This window comes from Carettochelys insculpta, chromosome 1 (genome assembly GCF_033958435.1).
Source record: "Carettochelys insculpta isolate YL-2023 chromosome 1, ASM3395843v1, whole genome shotgun sequence".
Lineage (NCBI taxonomy): Eukaryota > Metazoa > Chordata > Testudines > Carettochelyidae > Carettochelys > Carettochelys insculpta.
Window position 1 is genome coordinate 360,358,889 of NC_134137.1, and position 17,811 is coordinate 360,376,699.

At 39.5% G+C, this 17,811-nt stretch overlaps 1 protein-coding gene across 3 annotated transcripts in view; it reads right to left on the bottom strand.

The window, feature by feature from the left end:
• CACNA2D1 (calcium voltage-gated channel auxiliary subunit alpha2delta 1) overlaps window positions 1–17,811 on the bottom strand; it is a 720,757-nt gene that overhangs the window by 333,918 nt on the left and 369,028 nt on the right. For all 3 annotated transcript variants that reach the window (XM_075017407.1, XM_075017399.1, XM_075017417.1), the window contains exon 5: window positions 9,276–9,320. In XM_075017407.1, coding sequence (XP_074873508.1) covers window positions 9,276–9,320 — 45 coding nt within the window. The remainder of the gene's footprint in view (window positions 1–9,275; window positions 9,321–17,811) is intronic.

A 17,811-nucleotide genomic window follows, 5' to 3' on the forward strand; every position in this document is an offset into this window, starting at 1 on the left:
ACAAAATAATTAGCTGCAGGCATGACCTTATTTGATACAGAACTGGGCTGCTTCCCTGTAGGTAAAATCCACATTTTAGCTGTAGTCCCTAATTTGTTTAATCTCCTGTGGCACTTCCATTCTGAGGCCTCCTCCTTTTAGTTCAGTAAGAAAATGAATAAAATACTGCCACTGTTGTTTTACCTATTAGTAAATGATCAGCATCTGCACAAGCAGTGCTGCTCCATCAGTCATGGCTGCTTTCCAATATGGGGCTGATGAAGGAATCCTCTTCTCTAATAAATCACTTGCGTCAATTACGGAAACATCCCTTGCCAGGAGATGCAATTGACTGTTCCCAATTAAGGCCTAATGAATTAGAGTGAAGGGGTGCTGGAAGATTCCAACCAGGCATAGCTGTTCTGGTTTAAGGTTAAGCTGAATGTTAAATAAAAAGAGCAACATAGGTAAAAAGAACAAGACTTACTTCTTTGAGTTAATTAGCTAAGTCACTGTAACTCTGTGCTCCCTTTTTCCTTAGGGTATCATATCCTTTTTTGTGGAAAGGATTATTTAAAAAAAACATAATCAGAATAAAAGGGGGAAAAAGTAGATTTGCTCAGGACACATGCCATTATCTGCATTATAAATTACACATGGTATTGACAATACAGGTTTTCTCTGCCCTAACTTATCATTTGAGAAGCAGCACAGCAATTGATAACTGACTTATATTACAATTTACCACCATATAAAGCAAGAGCAGTTGTCTGTGCATAATGAAGACTTTAATGGGCAGCTCTGGAATGGTCCAACACAACACTACAGTTTTCATAGTTACTTCAGAAATCTCCAATTACAAAATAATAAGTACCTTTACACAGTGCTAAATTTATAGCATTATAGTTTATAGTGGCAATTTGACAGGTAAACCTGGTGCATGTTTCGTCTCCAGAACGAAACACAGAAAATAATTCCATGCACTATCACACACAATACACCTGAAAATACTGAATTTTAAAGTTAAAATTAGTGTTTTAGGTTTCATTACTGCAGAAGCTGGTACAGCTATTTAAAATACAAAGAAGGCTCCTGCATATACACATAACAGATACATAAACTGTGCCCTGTATGTGTGGTAGGAGAAGTGTCCTCGTTACTACAGTTCAACACAAAGAAGGAGAGACTTATTTTTAAAGCAAGAAAGAACAGAACACAAAGGGTGAACACAGGGAAAGGGAGTAATTAAGGACATAATAATGTGATGGTTCTTAAACTGTGGGTCACAACTCCAAACTGAGTCACAAATCTGTTTTAATGGGGCTGCCCCCCAACACTTGTGTTAGACTGGCAGGGACTCAGAGCCAAAGCCTGGCTCCCACCACCCAGGATCAAAGCCCAACGCCCACCACCCACACTTTCGCTTTGCCACATACATGCACGTCAGGAACAACAGGGCTTGGGTGGGCTCAGGCTTCAGTCCTGGGATTATGTACTAACTTTTGTAGTCATAAGGGGGTCACAGTACAATAAAAGTTTGAGATTCTTTATACCAGAGGAATTGGTTTACATGAGCAAATACAAAAAGAATTTAGATTTGTGAAAGATCAGGGAAGAAAAGATGATGGCTGGAAATATAGCAAAGCCACTACAAGGCAAGAAGAGAGGACTGAGTAGTGAGTCAGATGAGACTAAATAGAAAGGAGTGGAAAGAGCAAGGAGACAAAATGGAAAAAGCAGAGAAAGAGTAATTAAAATGTGTGGAAGAAGAATGACTAACAGTGCTGTTCAGCTGTCACACAAAAGCACTGTATCTTTCATATACTTGTACTCTACACCTTCAAATAAAAAAGCAATGGACTATTACTTGCGAAACAGGACAGATAGGGAATATGCTCTAGTGAGTGGAAACCTACTGGTTTAGTCACAGTTATCTGCTGTGACTTTGAATATGAAGAAGTGAAACAAAAGAAGCAATGTAGTTGTAATTCCACCAAATAATCCTAGATGAGATGGGAGATGTCATGGCCAATCGTATTAAATGCAGCATTAAAAAGAAGTGGATTTAGGGCACAAATGTGGCCAGAGACCCCTAAGAAAAGATAACTGTCCAAACTCAGAGGGATAGTTGCAATTCTGCAAAAGCAGTAGCTGATAGAACACATATTTGTGAAGGTGTTAGAAGCTGATGCTAGTGGCGTGTGATGTGTCCAGCAACAGGACCCTGTCCAACTCCACACCAGTGTCAACCTGGATGCTTTCACTGCTGGCATCTGAACTGTGATAGAAAAATTGAGACTATGACTGTACAATGATATTAATCCAGTAACTTTCACAGATGTGATGTTGTTGGGGAGCAATAGACAGTAGAGACAGGAATGAAATTAGATTAAAAGGACATATAAGAAAAAACAGAGTATTAAGGCTAATTTATTGCAGACTGAAAAGTCAGGATACATAAACATAAGTATCTGCAGAATAAAGGAAAGTTTAGTTGAGAGCAAAGAAGAAAAGAACATGCAAAATTTGTACCAGCACTGAATCTTGCAGCACATTAGGTGGAACAAAATTTTACTGAATTAACAATCTAGGGAGACAAATACAAAATGATTTCACTGGGAAAACCAACAGTCAACGAACTAACTGAAGAGTCTGAGCAGGCCAACCAGAATGTTCAAGATAGTTTGGTTATACAAGATCAAAAGAATTCTCCACTGGAGTTGGTAAGTCATTTGAATTGAAGACATGAGAAAACAAGTTTCCACTTGCTTCAAGAATAGATAGGTCTAGAATTAATCAAGTCAAATGAACTAAAGATCACAAGAATTACCAGAGTAAGCACATTTCAAACAGACTCCAAGCAGGCACACAGGCTATAGATTTAAGAATTTAGTTAATAAAGGCTAGTAATGATGCACTTCTTCATTGTGACTCCTTTCTGCTTACTCTGAGATAAAGTTTATCTAAGCTTCAGACATTATCAATCCTTTGTGGGCTTTTTTTCCTTTCTTTTAACAGATAAAGGAAGTTACTCACCTTGTGCAGTACGATGGTTCTTCAAGATGTGTGTCTGATGGGTGCTCCACTCTGGGTGTCGATGTGTCCTCGCACCAATGCTTGGAGATTCTTCCATAGCTGTGGTTTAACGTGCCATGCATGCGCAGTAGCACCTCCTTATGTTATCTGGTGCACATGCAGCACAGGCCCCTTCATTCCTTCTTGACCCCAGCAAATAGAGCAGGATGATCCAAAGCCTGGGAAGGAAGTAGGGAAGTGGAGCACTCATGGGACACACATCTCGAAGAACCATTGTTACTGCACAAGGTAAGTAATTTCCTCTTCTCCTTTGAGTAGTGTCCCCGTGAGTGCTCTACTCTGGGTGACTATAAAACAATAGTCGCACATTGAACGTGGGTTTGGAGCCTAGTAAAAATTATAGTTGACAGAACTCCTTGACCAACTTGAATGGAGGAAACACTCAAAGATAAAAGAGCATAGTGCTGTGCAAACGTTACTGGAAGACTATGTCTCCGTGTTCTATATGTCTTGAGAAATGTGGTGGTGGAAGATACAGCCCTAGTAGAACAGGCAGTGACAGCACCCAGAAGCTCTTTTCAGTGCAGCGCACAGCACATGTGAATACAGGTGGAGATCCAGTTGGACGGTCATTGAAATGAAATGGGCAGGCCCTTGAATCACTCTGCAAAGGATAGGAAGACCCCAGGAGACCTGCACCAAGGCTTTGTGCAATCGATGTAAAGGTTAATGCCTGACAAATGTCAAGAGTGTGCCACACCGCAGTGTGGCTTCGGGAAGAACACAGGTAAGTGGATAGGTTCGTTGATGTGAAAGAGAGAGGAAATCTTAGGCAGAATCTTAGGATTAGGGCAAAGAGTGACTCTTTCCTTGGTAAACAGCATATAAGGAGGTTCAGCCATAAGAGCGGCAAGCTCACCAACCCTCCTAGCCAATGTGATGGTGACTAAAAACAAGACCTTCATCAACAGATGGAGCCGGGAACATGCCATCAGGGGTTCAAAGGGTGGGTTCAAGTGGCAGTTGAGTATATGATTAAGGTCCCACATAGGGACCAGAGGGCATACTGATGGAAAGGTATTTTGCAGACCCATCAGAAAATGTTTGGTGATGGGATGGGTGAGGAAGAAAATCTCATCCTCCGCTTGGTGCAATGCCACAACATGCATCTGAACAATACTGAGAGTCAGGACTGACACACACAGACGCAGCAGGTAGTCCAGGAGGACAGGAAAGGGTGCGGTGTGAGGAGGCATACAATGATTAGTGCCCAAACACTGACAGAACCATGTCCACTTGCAGAGATAGGATTTGTGGGTGGACTCCCATCTGCTGTTAACAAGAATCTGCTTTACACCTTCATAGCATGTGATTTTGGCATTCTGGAACCATGAAGGAGCCACATATGGAGTTGCAGCCTGAATGGAACAGGGAGAAAGGTGAGGCCAAAGTCATGAGAGAAAAGGTTGCAGCAATGAGGAAAGGGATACAGTCATCACTGACAGCCAGTACAGGTAAGGATACCAAGTTTGTTTCAACCACGCCGGAGCTATCAGGATGAGGCAAACCTGATCCAGTCCAACCTTGACCAGAAGCTTGTGAATCAAAAGAAGGGGAGAAAACACATAAAGAAGAGGCCTGTCCCCTTTGAGGGATAGCTGAGTGGCTTGTGCACTAGCCTCCTACACCCAGTGCTGTGAGCTCAGTCCTTGAGGAGGCCATTTAGGGATCTGAGGCAAATAGATTAAAAAAGGGCTGGTGCTTGGTCCTGCCAAGAAGACAGGGGACTGGACTTGATGACCCACCCTGCCCAAGGTCCCTTCCAGTTGTAAGAGATGTGTATTTCCATCTATTTATTTAAACTAGCTGAACTCTCCTTTGTCTTTCACAGAAAGAGCAAAGCTCCAACTGCAGCCAAGGATGGTAGCGAAAGGACTGAGGGGACCATGCTATGTGCACACCAGCTAGCACAAAGACAGCCAGGAAACTATAGCTATAGAAGAATCTCCAAGCACCGGCACGAGGACACACTGACATCCAGAGTGGAGCACTATGGGGACACTACTCAAAGAAGAACATTCCTTTACTCCTGCAGACGTGTCTTATACTTAAGTTTAACTCCATATTAATGGAAGGATAAGTCGGTGCACTGCAATATCCCCATCCAAATGGGTGGGTATTTAGATAATATTCTACAGTAAGAGGTCTGGAGAGGAGACAGCTGAAGTAGGACTTCAACGCAGTGCAGTTGCGTATTAGAATTTAACTAGAAATCAAAGAGAGATATATTGGAGAAGGGTTTCTGAGCGTCATTCATTGTAGATGCTTCAGAAGAAGACTGCAAATCAGTTCATCTAGGTAGCTGGACAACAAGATTTCTGGTCAAATCTTATGTTCAACATCTGCTCTTTTAAAATAGTTTTAAAAATTGAGAAATTTTATATATCTTTGACACATTTGAAGTGCATTGCAAAAAATGACATCCATCCACAGCACCCCATGAGATAAATGTTGTTCTCTGTTTAACAGATGCAGAAACCATGCTAAAGTGGTTATGAAATTTGCTGAAGGCCACACAGTCAGATCCAGTGCTGGAATTAACAACTCATATGATCCTTCATCCCTAAACTGCTCTCACTCAAGTAGGTCATACCTCTCTGGATCTAAATTTACTGCATTTAAAATAGACATTTAGGCCAAGATTTTCAAAAATGGTAGTGATTATGTGTGTTCAACTGAAACTCATTATAGAGGCTCAATATTCAGAGAGTGGATGCTCAGCAGAAACACTTCTAAGGTGTCTCAAGTTGGGCTCACAGAATCAAGTCACTCTGAAAACCATTGGGTTTTTTTTGTATTATATTTTCTGACTGTGTGTTCTATTCACATGTATGCTAATATAAACAAGTCTCCTCCTGTTTGTTTATAACCAGTGAGTGCACGGCTGCTTTAAAGGTGATAGAGGTTAGTGCTAACATGAAAGCTTCGCTTTTGATGAATGCTGAAGAAAGGCTTTACAGGAATTTATCCAGGATGAGCGTGTCCAGCATGTCAGTTAGACATACTGAACAGGCATCAGTGGCAGTGAAATGTGAAGATGAACTGAACTGTCAGGGCCTAACTAGAACTCATGGGGGACGTCATTAGTGGCATTTGCGGAGTCAGAGCATGAGTTTCAAAGGAAGCCAAGCAGTTTCTCATTAGTCCCGTTACAAAGACTGATCTGGCAGAGACAAAGCACATGCTTCTCAAAGCAATCAGCGACTTTCAGATCCAATGGCTTCTTGGTGTCTAATTGTTTCCTGAAATTTTCTGTTTTTTTTGGGGGGGGGGGAACTAATGCCTTCTGTCATTGCTATCTTTTGAAATGTGAACTGTTAGGAAAGGAGGAAATGCAGTAAACTCTATTAACATATGTGACTATGTAAATATATCCTGCTCATTCAGAATCAGATGCTCTGTTTTGCTTGCCTAACCTAGCTAGCTAGTATTTATATTACATTCATCCACAAAGCAACTGAGAACATTGCAACAGTATCAATGCAAAACACATAGCCTCTTCTCTGGTGCTGTCTTGTTTAATTTCTTTCTTTACAACCAATTATATAATTAACTATATTAACTACTGAGTCTCGGCAACTTGATCTTAAACTAAACTAAGGTCCTAAGAATTGCACTGGGTCTAAACTACAGTTCTTCGCTTTCATCAATTTGTCAAGTTTCTCTCAGGATACAGATGATGAATGAAAAAATAAAAACACAAAATATACAAGGACTAAGTACAGCAAACAGGCTCAAACGTTACTGACTTTTGCACTGGAAAAAAACAAAAAAACACTAAAGCTATCACTCTGGGGAATACGGCAGCATCTGACTGAATCCCAAGGATTTGTTCAGAAATTGAACTTTGTTCATAATGGTAACTTTCATTTGTGCTGGTTTTTGGAATTATATGCTGTATTGTTGATGTCATGTTAAGATTTTTTCTTATATACTGACAAATTGTCCGTCACTGACTGAAAACTGACATTAACTCAACAATAATAATGTTTCTTAGTATTTTCTTTTGGTGTCAATGGCTGTGGAGCTCTACAAAGGGAAAGAGTCTAAAGCAACACAAACAAGAGGGAAGGAGCAATGGACCTATCAGAATAAAATGCCTTTTCTGGGAATTTCTTTTCTAAATGGGGGAAAACCTACAGGACTTCCAAACTGAGCAAGATATAAGGTGGTGGGTGATGTTTACATTGCATCTGTGCCAAACTGATTTTGAACATTACTATGAAAACAGAGAAACCAAAGAACCTTGCCATATTTATCTATCAGACTTAAAGCATCAGCTTCTGTTTTATGGCTGAACTGTTCAAACTTGAGTGCCCACATTCAGAACCTTAAATGCATACAAAGGGCTCTTCTACACCGCCACTTCACTAGGCTGTAACTTTCACACACAAGGGAATGGAAACACACACTCCAAGAACAGCAACTTTCAGTTCTGTACAGCACCTGTGTAAACAGGCTGCCAGTGCTGTTAGCTACTCCTCTCACAGAGGTTTTCCTACAGTGCTGGGAGCTGTGACCAAACTGCTGCATTAAAATGCTGTTAAAGCAACGCTGCCACAGCTGAGCTTTAAACTTAGACATGCAGACAAAGTGTTTAGTCACTTTAAGAGAATCAACCTATTTTCAGAAACGCACAACACCTGAAAATCACATTGTATTCCACAGGACGGGTACTCAGCTTCTTTCAAACTCATACCACTTTTACTTTGGTGCTTGACTATAGAGTCTATTTTCAGGCACCCAGGTTTGAAGATTTCTGTCTCTGAGTTTTGGTTCTTTGTGGAACAAACTGTCTGCACTTGCATCCCAAATGATACCCATATCTGACATAAGCAACTCATATAGTTTTGTGTGACACATACTATATATTTCTCATTTAATTACCTCACAGCAATAGCATTAAGCTATAGTGATGCCATCAATCTTTTACCACTATGTGACTACAGACTGCAAATGAAGCATGTTAATTCATCTGATTAAAATAAATTCACTCGCTTTGCCATTCCTTCGTAAATTAAAACTATAATAAAAAAGCAACTGTATTATCTCAAGTGAAGGGGAACAAAATGTCCCTCCCAAAAGACAGCAAGATGTTACTTAAAGTCATGGAGGGAAACGGCAGATACTTGACTATTCCTGGGCCAGATTCTCCATTGCTCTGCACCTTTTAGTCATTTCGGCTACATCTACACTAGCATTCCTCTTTCGAAAGAGGCATGCAAATGAAGGAAACTGGAAATGCAAATGAGACACCAATTTACATATCTGGCATATCATTTGCATGTTCTTCTTTTGAAAGAAGAAAAGCAATGCAAACACAGCTCTTTCAAAAGTAATCCCCATCTTTGAAAGATCCCTTCTTTCTAATTTTTTTTTTAAGGAAGATGGGTTCTTTCAAAGATGGAGATTACTTTACAAAGAGCTGTGTCTACACTGCTTTTCTTCTTTCTAAAGAAGCTCTTTTGAAAGAAGAATATACAAATGAGGTAGCAGATACGTAAATCTGTGCTTCATTTGCATTTCTGATTTCCTTCATTTGCATGCCTCTTTCAAAAGAGGAATGGTAGTGTAAATGTAGCCTTCCAGCAAAATATGTGCAAAATGGGTGCAAATTGCTAGTGTTAGTATTGTGCTTCCATTCTCATTCATTTTCCACTCGCTTTCCATTGCAGTAAATGACTACATGGGGTTCAATAATAAAATTAGTTATATGGGAGCAATGCAGAATCTGGTCTGCAAAATTGGGTTAGGGACCTTGCTGGAATAGGCTTTTTCATTATCTTTTCCTGCTGTGATTTTATTCCCGCTCAGAAAGAATTACTAGAAGCAAAATAAAAAAAAAAAACAATTCAAGCATTTTTTTTAAATTGTTATGTTCTTGATTCTATATTATTACAATCCAGATTTTATAGTTTGTTTCTATGCCTAGGCAATGAAGTTCTTTCCCTAAGCACATGCCCTCATTAACAACCGAGAAGGTCTAATGAGGGAAAATGCAATGCTATCAAACAAATATGAAAAGCAACCTAACAGTCTACCAAACTTTGTACGTACGTCCCAAAATCCAAAATATTCCCCAGAAGTAGTTGAAAATGTCAGCTTAACACACTTAGAATCTTTAATATCCTTTTCAATGTTCTGAGGACTACAGCAGCCTAGAGTATGCAGGTAAAACAAAAAGGTAACATGCTACTTACATCATTCTGATCATCTTTTGCATTGTAATAGACGATATCATTATTCTGTGGGGAGAAAAGAAATCGTTCCATTAATTGAAAAGTGAGGATGAATACAGAGATTGCACAGGCAAAAGTGAAGTTGCACAGGGTAAAGTAAACCTGCATACATACATTTTAGGATTTATTCTGAATTTTGTCCACAACCAGCAAGATCAGGCCCCTTAGTTCTATGTTATTGTGAATCAACAGATAGGATAAAGGCATGTCATTTATTTAGCGCTTTTTCCCTGAAAACTTACAAAAGGCATATCCATAACTGGAAGAGTATAAGATACGGTGGAGGGGGTGGTCTGCAAAAAGAAGACTTATAAGAGAAATTTCTAAAGATATATGAATAATTCAAACACTTAAAGTGATAATAGCTGCACCAAAACAACCTATCAGGCAGCAGACATAACTCACCACCTTTAGTGGGTTTTCGAGTAAGTGCATTATTAAGACATGCTTGCACATATTTCATTCTTCATGCAGAGTAGTAAAAATAAGCCCTGGGACTATGCATCAGAAGGACAATCTAATTGTTACGGCATAAAACAGAATGTAATGCTGTGGAAGATAAATTGTAACATTCTAAATCTAACAGAGCCATGAACTGGCATAACATTAGCCACTCTTGAAGTATCATTTTGAATCCTGATTTACTATGATTTCTTGAGCGGGTGAAATATTGGCAAATTTTCCCATGAAAAATCTGTCACTTGTATTGTCTTTCTACCAGTGCTATAGAATTACATGATGTGGACTTTACTTGCCGTTACACTGTGTTTGTCAGCCAAAATTTTGCACTTATTCAGACCATTCTGCTCAAGGATCTCAGGGGTGCTATGCTGAATAACTAAGTCAGTGAAGTGCTTAAATATGTGCTTAAAGTTAGGCACGTGCTACAAGAATATGCATGCATCAGAGCCTCAATCACAAGGCAATCATTACTGCTGATTGAGGTCGACCCGCCCCCCAGCCCCCAGAAATATCATTTGCACTTTTAATCCTATTTATATTGAATAGCCTTGTAGATTTGAGCTTTCTATCATGAAATAAATAGTACCTAAGTGAAATATTAGCCTTAACCTACGCTCACAAAACTGACTGGCCAATAAAGTGGAACAAGAAATACAGTGCTGATAAATGTCAAACTATGTACATTGAAATATATGATTCCAACTATACATATAAAATGATGGGATCTAAATTAGGCTGTTACAACTCAAAAAAGATATATTGGAGTCACTGTTGATAGTTCTTCAATAACATCCACTAAATGCGCAGCGGCAATCAAAAAACACAACAATATTGGGTAATCATTAAGAGAGGGATAGATAATGTGACAGAAAATGTCATACTGCCTCTACATAAATCCAGGTACAGCTACAACATGAGTACTGTGTGCAGATGTGCCTGCACATCTCAATAAAGATATACTTGAGTTGGAAAAGGTAGGAAAAGGGCAACAAAATCATCAAGGGTACTTATGTTCATTAGCTTGTTCATTTATAACCCGATCCCCACGCAACGATGGAGAGGTAAAAATAGCAAAAATCTGTACGAACCTTTCAGAAGGTGACCCTATATTTAAGGGATTGGAAAACTTTGGTTCTGCTCTGTCAAGATAAGCCACTGGTGGCTGGGACATTGTGCTTACCTGCAGCATCCACTGGCATAGAGCCCCTCAGCTCTGAGTAACTGCGGTTTGCTGTTCCCCGTCAATGGAAGCTACAGGAAGTGACACCAGCCAACATGCTGGATGCCTCTTTCCCCAGCTCCCATTGGCCAGGAATGGTGAACCAGAGACAAAAGAAGCTGAGCAGCTCTGCGCCTGCTCACATGCCAGGTGAACAAAATCTCTCAGCCTGCCAATGGCTGATCATGAGAGGTTAGAAGCCAAAGTTTGCCGACCCCTTGATCTAAAATGATAATGTACTGGATATTCAATTCAATAATTCAATAGAGCTAAAAATCATCAGCTGTTGGTCTAGCCCCACTGATCAGTGGACCTCCACTCCTTAATGCTTAACTTTGTTAATTATAATAATTCAGTTTAAGAACATGCATATACAGGTACTCCTTGTAACGCAAGAACTAGGGGTCTCTCAAAGACATTAAACAGGCAGCAGGTTTAAAATAAACTAAAGTAAGTCACCATGTGGATCTCTTTGCCCGGGGATATTGTAAAGGCAAAAACAGTAACAGGGCTAAAAAAAGAATTAGATATGTTCACAGAGACCAGATCCACCAATGACTATTAGCCATGATGGACAAGGATGCAGAAAACATGTTCTGAAATGTCTCTATCCAGAAACCAGGAATGGGCAATATGGATGGATTACTTGATGATTATCTCTTCCGCTCATTCCCTCTGGAGTAGCTGGCATTGGCCACTATTAGACAATAGAGTACCAAGCTAGATGGACCATTGATATGATACATTACATATGGCCATTTTATTCTTATATAAATACAGTGTACTCCTCCATCAATTGTTCTTTTAAAATGCACACCTTTATTCACATGAATGCATCTTACTCATATGAGTAACCCAGAATACTCATATGAGGAAAAAAATTGCAGGGCCTGGCCTCTAAAAGGAAGAAAGACACAACTATTTAGTCTCAAACATCAAAATGAGACATTGATCTGAAGAAGTCTAATTAGGAGTAAAGCCATTCAGAACTCCTAGGCCAAGTAGACTTTGGGTTGTTTTTTTTACTACGACTACTACTAAAGCCACAATGATGTGTAGTTTTAAGTAATTTCATTTCATGTCGCCATCTCTTAAGTAAAGATAATGATACTTACTTTATAAAGGAAAGGTTTTTTTTTAATTTTATACACAGTAATTGCTTATGAGTTAAGTATTATCAGTGAAACCATTCTTCTCATTTTCCCACATAAACACCATTTTAAAAGCATATTTTCAGAAGAATTTCACACATACAGTGTTGGGTTTTTTGCAGACGTAAAAGGAAATATGAGGCACAAGTACAAATAGCTCCTAATTTATCACACTCCGCCATCAGTATTCAATTCTTTTCTCGTTAGTGCTGGCTTTCTACCAGAGCTAGGATTGTTAAACCACAGCTCATCACATGCAGAGACACACAAGGAAATTCCTTGTACCAGTAGACATCAAACCTAATTGCGAGTGCATTGATCTTTGTCTAGCTTTGCCAGAAGCAGGACAGAAGACAATGGGTGTGGTTTAATTAGGGCACAACATTTCAAAATGGCTGGATGTATCTGACAGATAAAATTCTATAGTGCAGGCTTTTCCATAAACATTTACATCATTGATACAAAGACCTCAGTGATTCAGGAGCCAAATTAGTGATCGTCATTGACTAAGAGAGGCACAGAAATTTGAATTCATTGTTTTATTTACTCTCTTGATATGCATATAATCATTCTCACAGAAAAATGACTGAGCAAATATTATTTTTCAACTACAATAGTTTAACACCATAAAAAAGTGTCCTGACTGGTTAATAATTGAGACTGGTTAATAATTAAATCACTCAGGGCTTGTCTACACTTGTTCCCAACTTCAAAGGGGGCATGTTAATCAGGGTTATGGGAGACTACTATTGAAGTGCTGTGTAAATATGGAGCACTTCATTAAGCTACTTCTCACCCGTGTCAACTTCGAAGCATGAAATTTCAAATTGCCAGCATGCCCTGTAGCCACAGGCACTTTGAAGTGCCCACACTACTTACAAGTGCCTTTACTCACCAAAATTTTGAAGTGACCACAGCTACACGGCAAGCCGATACTTGGAAGTTTGACCCTTCAAAGTTGCCATGGTGGAGAATTAGCCTAATGAAATGTTGCATATGCACCGCAGCACTTCATTAGTAATCTCCCATCACCCTGATTAACAGTGTAGACCCATCTTTAGTGTTTTAAAGCTTATGCTATAAAAGAAACAAAGAGAGACCTGTGCCTTGTATGCCTCAGTATGAGAATCAGCGGTTTATATATGCCCAAGATATAAGAACGGCCATACTGTGTCAGACCAAAGGTCCATCCAGCCCAGTATCCTGTCTGCCGACAGTGGCCAGTGCCAGGTGCCCCAGAGGAGGTGAACCGAAGACAATGATCAAGCGATTTGTCTCCTGCCATCTGTCTCCAGCCTTTGACTAAAGGCTAGGGGCACCATACTTTACCCTTGGCTAATAGCCATTTATAGACCTAACCTCCAAAAATTTATCAAGCTCTATCTTAAACTCTGTTAGAGTGCTGGCCTTCACAGCCTCCTCCGGCAAGGAGTTCCACAGGTTGTGCGCTGTGTGAAGAAAAATTTTCTTTTATTAGTTTTGAACCTACTACCCATTCATTTCATTTGGTTTCCTCTAGTTCTTATATTATGGAAACAAGTAAGTAACTTTTCAATATTCACTTTCTCCACACTATTCATGATTTTATATACCTCTATCATATCGCCCCTCAATCTCCTCTTTTCCAGACTGAAAAGTCCCAGTCTCTCTAGCCTCTCCTCATATGGGACCCCTTCTCCAAACCCCTAATAATTTTAGTTGCCCTTTTCTGAACTTTTTCTAACGCCAGTATATCTTTTTTCAGGTGAGGAGACCACATCTGCACACACTACTCAAGATGTGGGCATACCATAGTTTGATATTCTTAGTCTTATTTCCTATCCCTTTTTTAATAATTCCTAACATCCTATTTGCTTTACTGACTGCCACTGCACACTGTGTGAATGTTTTCAGAGAACTATCCACTATAATTCCAAGATCCCTTTCCTCATCTGTTGTATCTAAATTACACATTGTATGTGTAATTGGGGTTATTTTTCCCAATGTGCATTACCTTACACTTACCCACATTAAATTTCATTTGCCATTTTTCTGCCCAATCACTCAGTTTGCTGAGATCTTTTTGAAGTTCCTCACAATCTACTTTGGTTTTGACTATCCTGAACAGCTTGGTATCATCTGCAAACTTTGCCACCTCACTGCTTACCCCTTTCTCTAGATCATTGATGAACAAGTTGAACAGGATTGGTCCCAGGACTGACCCTTGGGGAACACCACTAGTTACCCTCCTCCATTGTGAAAATTTAACATTTATTCCAACCCTTTGTTTCCTGTCTTTTAACCAGTTTCCAGTCAACTAAAGGATCTTTCCTCCTATCCCATGACCACCTAATTTACATAAGAGCCTTTGGTGAGGGACCTTGTCAAAGGCTTTCTGGAAATCTAAGTATATTATGTCCACTGGATCCCCCCTGTCTGCATGTTTGTTAACCCCTTCAAAGAACTCTAATAGATTAGTAAGACACGACTTCCCTCTACAGAAACCATGCTGACTTTTGCCCAACAAATCATGTTCTTCTAGGTGTCTGACAATTTTATTCTTTACTACTGTTTCTACTAATTTGCCCGGTACTGACGTTAGACTTACCAGTCTGTAACTGCCATGGTCTCCTCTAGAGCCCTTTTTAAATATTGGCGTTATATTAGCTGTCTTCCAGTCATTGGGTACTGAAGCTGATTTAAAGGATAGGTTACAAAGCACCATTAATAGCTCTGCAATTTCACATTTGAGTTCTTTCAGAACCCTTGGGTGAATGCCATCTGGTCCTGGAGACTTGTTACTATGTAGCTTGTCAATTAGTTCCAAAACCTTTTCTACTAAACACTTCAATCTGGGACAGTTCCTCAGATTTGTCACCTGCAAAGGATAGCTCAGATTTGGGAACCTCTGTAATATCATCAGCCATGAAGACTGAAGCAAAGAAATCATTTAGTTTCTCTGCAATGGCATCATCTTCCTTGATTGCTCCTTTTATACCTCTATCTTCCAGGGTCCCACTGCTTTTTTAGCGGTCTTCCTGCTTCTAATGTACTTAAAAAACATTTGACTATTGTTTTTTGAATTTATGGCTAACTGTTCCTCAAAATCTTTTTTGGCTTTTCTTATTACATTTTTACACTTAATTTGGCAGTGTTTATGTTCCTTTCTATTTTCCTCACTAGGATTTGACTTCTACTTTTTAAAGGATGCCTTTTTATCTCTCACTGCCTCTTTTACATGGTTGTTAAGCCACGGTGGCTCTCTTTTAGGTCTCTTACTGTGTTTTTTAATTTGGGTATACATTTAAGTTGGGCCTCTAATATGGTGTCCTTGAAAAGTTTCCACGCAGCCTGCAGGGATTTTACTTTAGTTACTCTAACTTTTTTATTTCTGTTTAACTAACCTCCTCATTTTTGTATAATTCCCCTTTTTGAAATTAAATGCCAGAGTGTTGGACTGCTGCGGTGTTCTTCCCAACACAGGAATATTAAATGTTATTATATTATGGTCACTATTTCCAAGTGGTCCTGTAATAGTTACTTCTTGGACCAGATCCTGCGTTCCAGTCAGTACTAGATTGAGAATTAACTCTCTCCTTGTGGGTTCCTGTACCAGCTGCTCCAAGAAGCAATCATTTAAGGCATCAAGAAATTTTATCTCTGAATCCCGTCCTGAGGTGACATGTATCCAGTCAATATGGGGATAATTGAAATCCCTATTACTGAATTTTTTATTTTGATAGCCTCTCTAATCTCCCTTAACATCTCAGCATCACTACCACTGTCCTATATATATATGTGTGTGTATACACACACACACACACACACACACACACACAGTATATGCTGTCAGCCCTACCCCTTTCTCCAGCCTGGTCCTCAGCCAACCCACTGCTGGGACCTTGCCACTTCCTCCCACCACTAAATGAGGGTTAAGTGGAAGGCATACAAAGGAATGGCAGGTTGAAATCCTGCTGTATCACTCATAGGAGACCCAAACTCCTCTGTTTCTGTTCCTTTAAAGAACATCACCTGGAAAATCTTTACCAAACCATTTTATCTGATCACCTTATTCCACTCCACATTTACAAGCTGGAACATCATAGCCTAACCTACATTTCACTTTCACCCCAACTAAGCTCCCAACCTACTATGGGGAAACATCCTCATTTTCCCTTGGTGAGTCTGGTAAGGAGGGAAGTAATTTCTTCCCAGCCCTCTCCACAAGAAGCAAAGATGTGATGCTCAACGGAGGTTTCGACTGGATATTAAGAAAATTTTCCTACCTGTCAAGAAGAATAAGTACTGTAATAAATTAGCTAGGGTGCTGTAGAATCTCCATCACTGGAGAAATATCTAACAGGGATGACAGATAGCACTTGATCTTACCATGAAGGTAGGGGATTGAACTCGATAACCTCTTGAGATGCCTTCCAGTTCTAGGATTCTATGATCATGAGAAATGTGGTATTTAACTTCTTTTCTCAGTGGGAGTGCTGCTCCACATGGTCCTGCAACATTTTTCCTGCAACTGCGTAGACTTGAATAGTCTTCCGTCTCTTCTGGTCACCGGGTAAAAGATGGGTCAGTATCCCCTCAATGCCCAGGGCTGAAGCTGCCACAACAAGTTGCTCTCTAGCCCGTACAGGGGAATAGGTATTCCCACAAGCTAAACAGCCCCGACTGCTTGATATGCCATAAGGTCCTTTCATAACATGATTCTTCCATAACAGGAAGTAGTTTTAGTTTAGTACTTTAGCAAATGACTTGTGAAGAGAATGGAAAGAAGCAAAACTTTTAATTTCCTTCCATCCTAATATTTCATTCACCACTGTGTACAGACACACTTGGTGATAATGAAACTGTCTGTTTAATTAACATTTGTTGAAGCTCTAATGCTGCAAGATGCTGACTGTATCATACAATGTTATGAATTAGCCCATTACTACTACTTTTTACGACAATACTTTGAAATATTAATAACCATATTTAAGCAAATCAAATATGAGGACATGTTTAAACGAGTGAAGTGCACAAGGAAAAAATAAACACTTGTTTACTGATACACTATACAGATATTACCTACATGAAACATAAACCAGTAAGAATATTTTGTCTGTTTCATTGCACTTGATGAAGAAAACATGATTTACACTGTAGTATGATACATTGAAGCCAGTACAAAATCACAAAGTAAACTCCTGGATCAGTTACAACTTGCGGCCTTTTTTTCATATTTAACCACAGCTTGATAAGAAGAACACATTGTTTTGTTTCTGATTTTCAGCCAAATAGCTAGGGACTTTGAATCCACCTACTGATATATGTTAATACAATACCATGCCATTATGGAAGTTACAGACGGTTCTCAGCAGGTCTAAAAGGGAAGTTGCCTCCCTACAGCACCACTACCACATTCTACATCAACAAAGAAGGAAGTCACCATTCCCATTTGTGGACACAGGGTTCATTTGCGAACACAGGACTTCTAGTCCAGTCCTGAATCATATTTATGGAATAATTGAATTCGGGTGGTTCTACATTCAAATGAGACATTTGTATGTGACCACAATGGTTTTATATACCAATGAGCAATTCCCTGGGGTGAAACTATGAAATCCTATTGCATAGCAAGCAATTTGTGCATCGAACAATATGAAAGAGAAGTGAAGATTACATCTAGCAC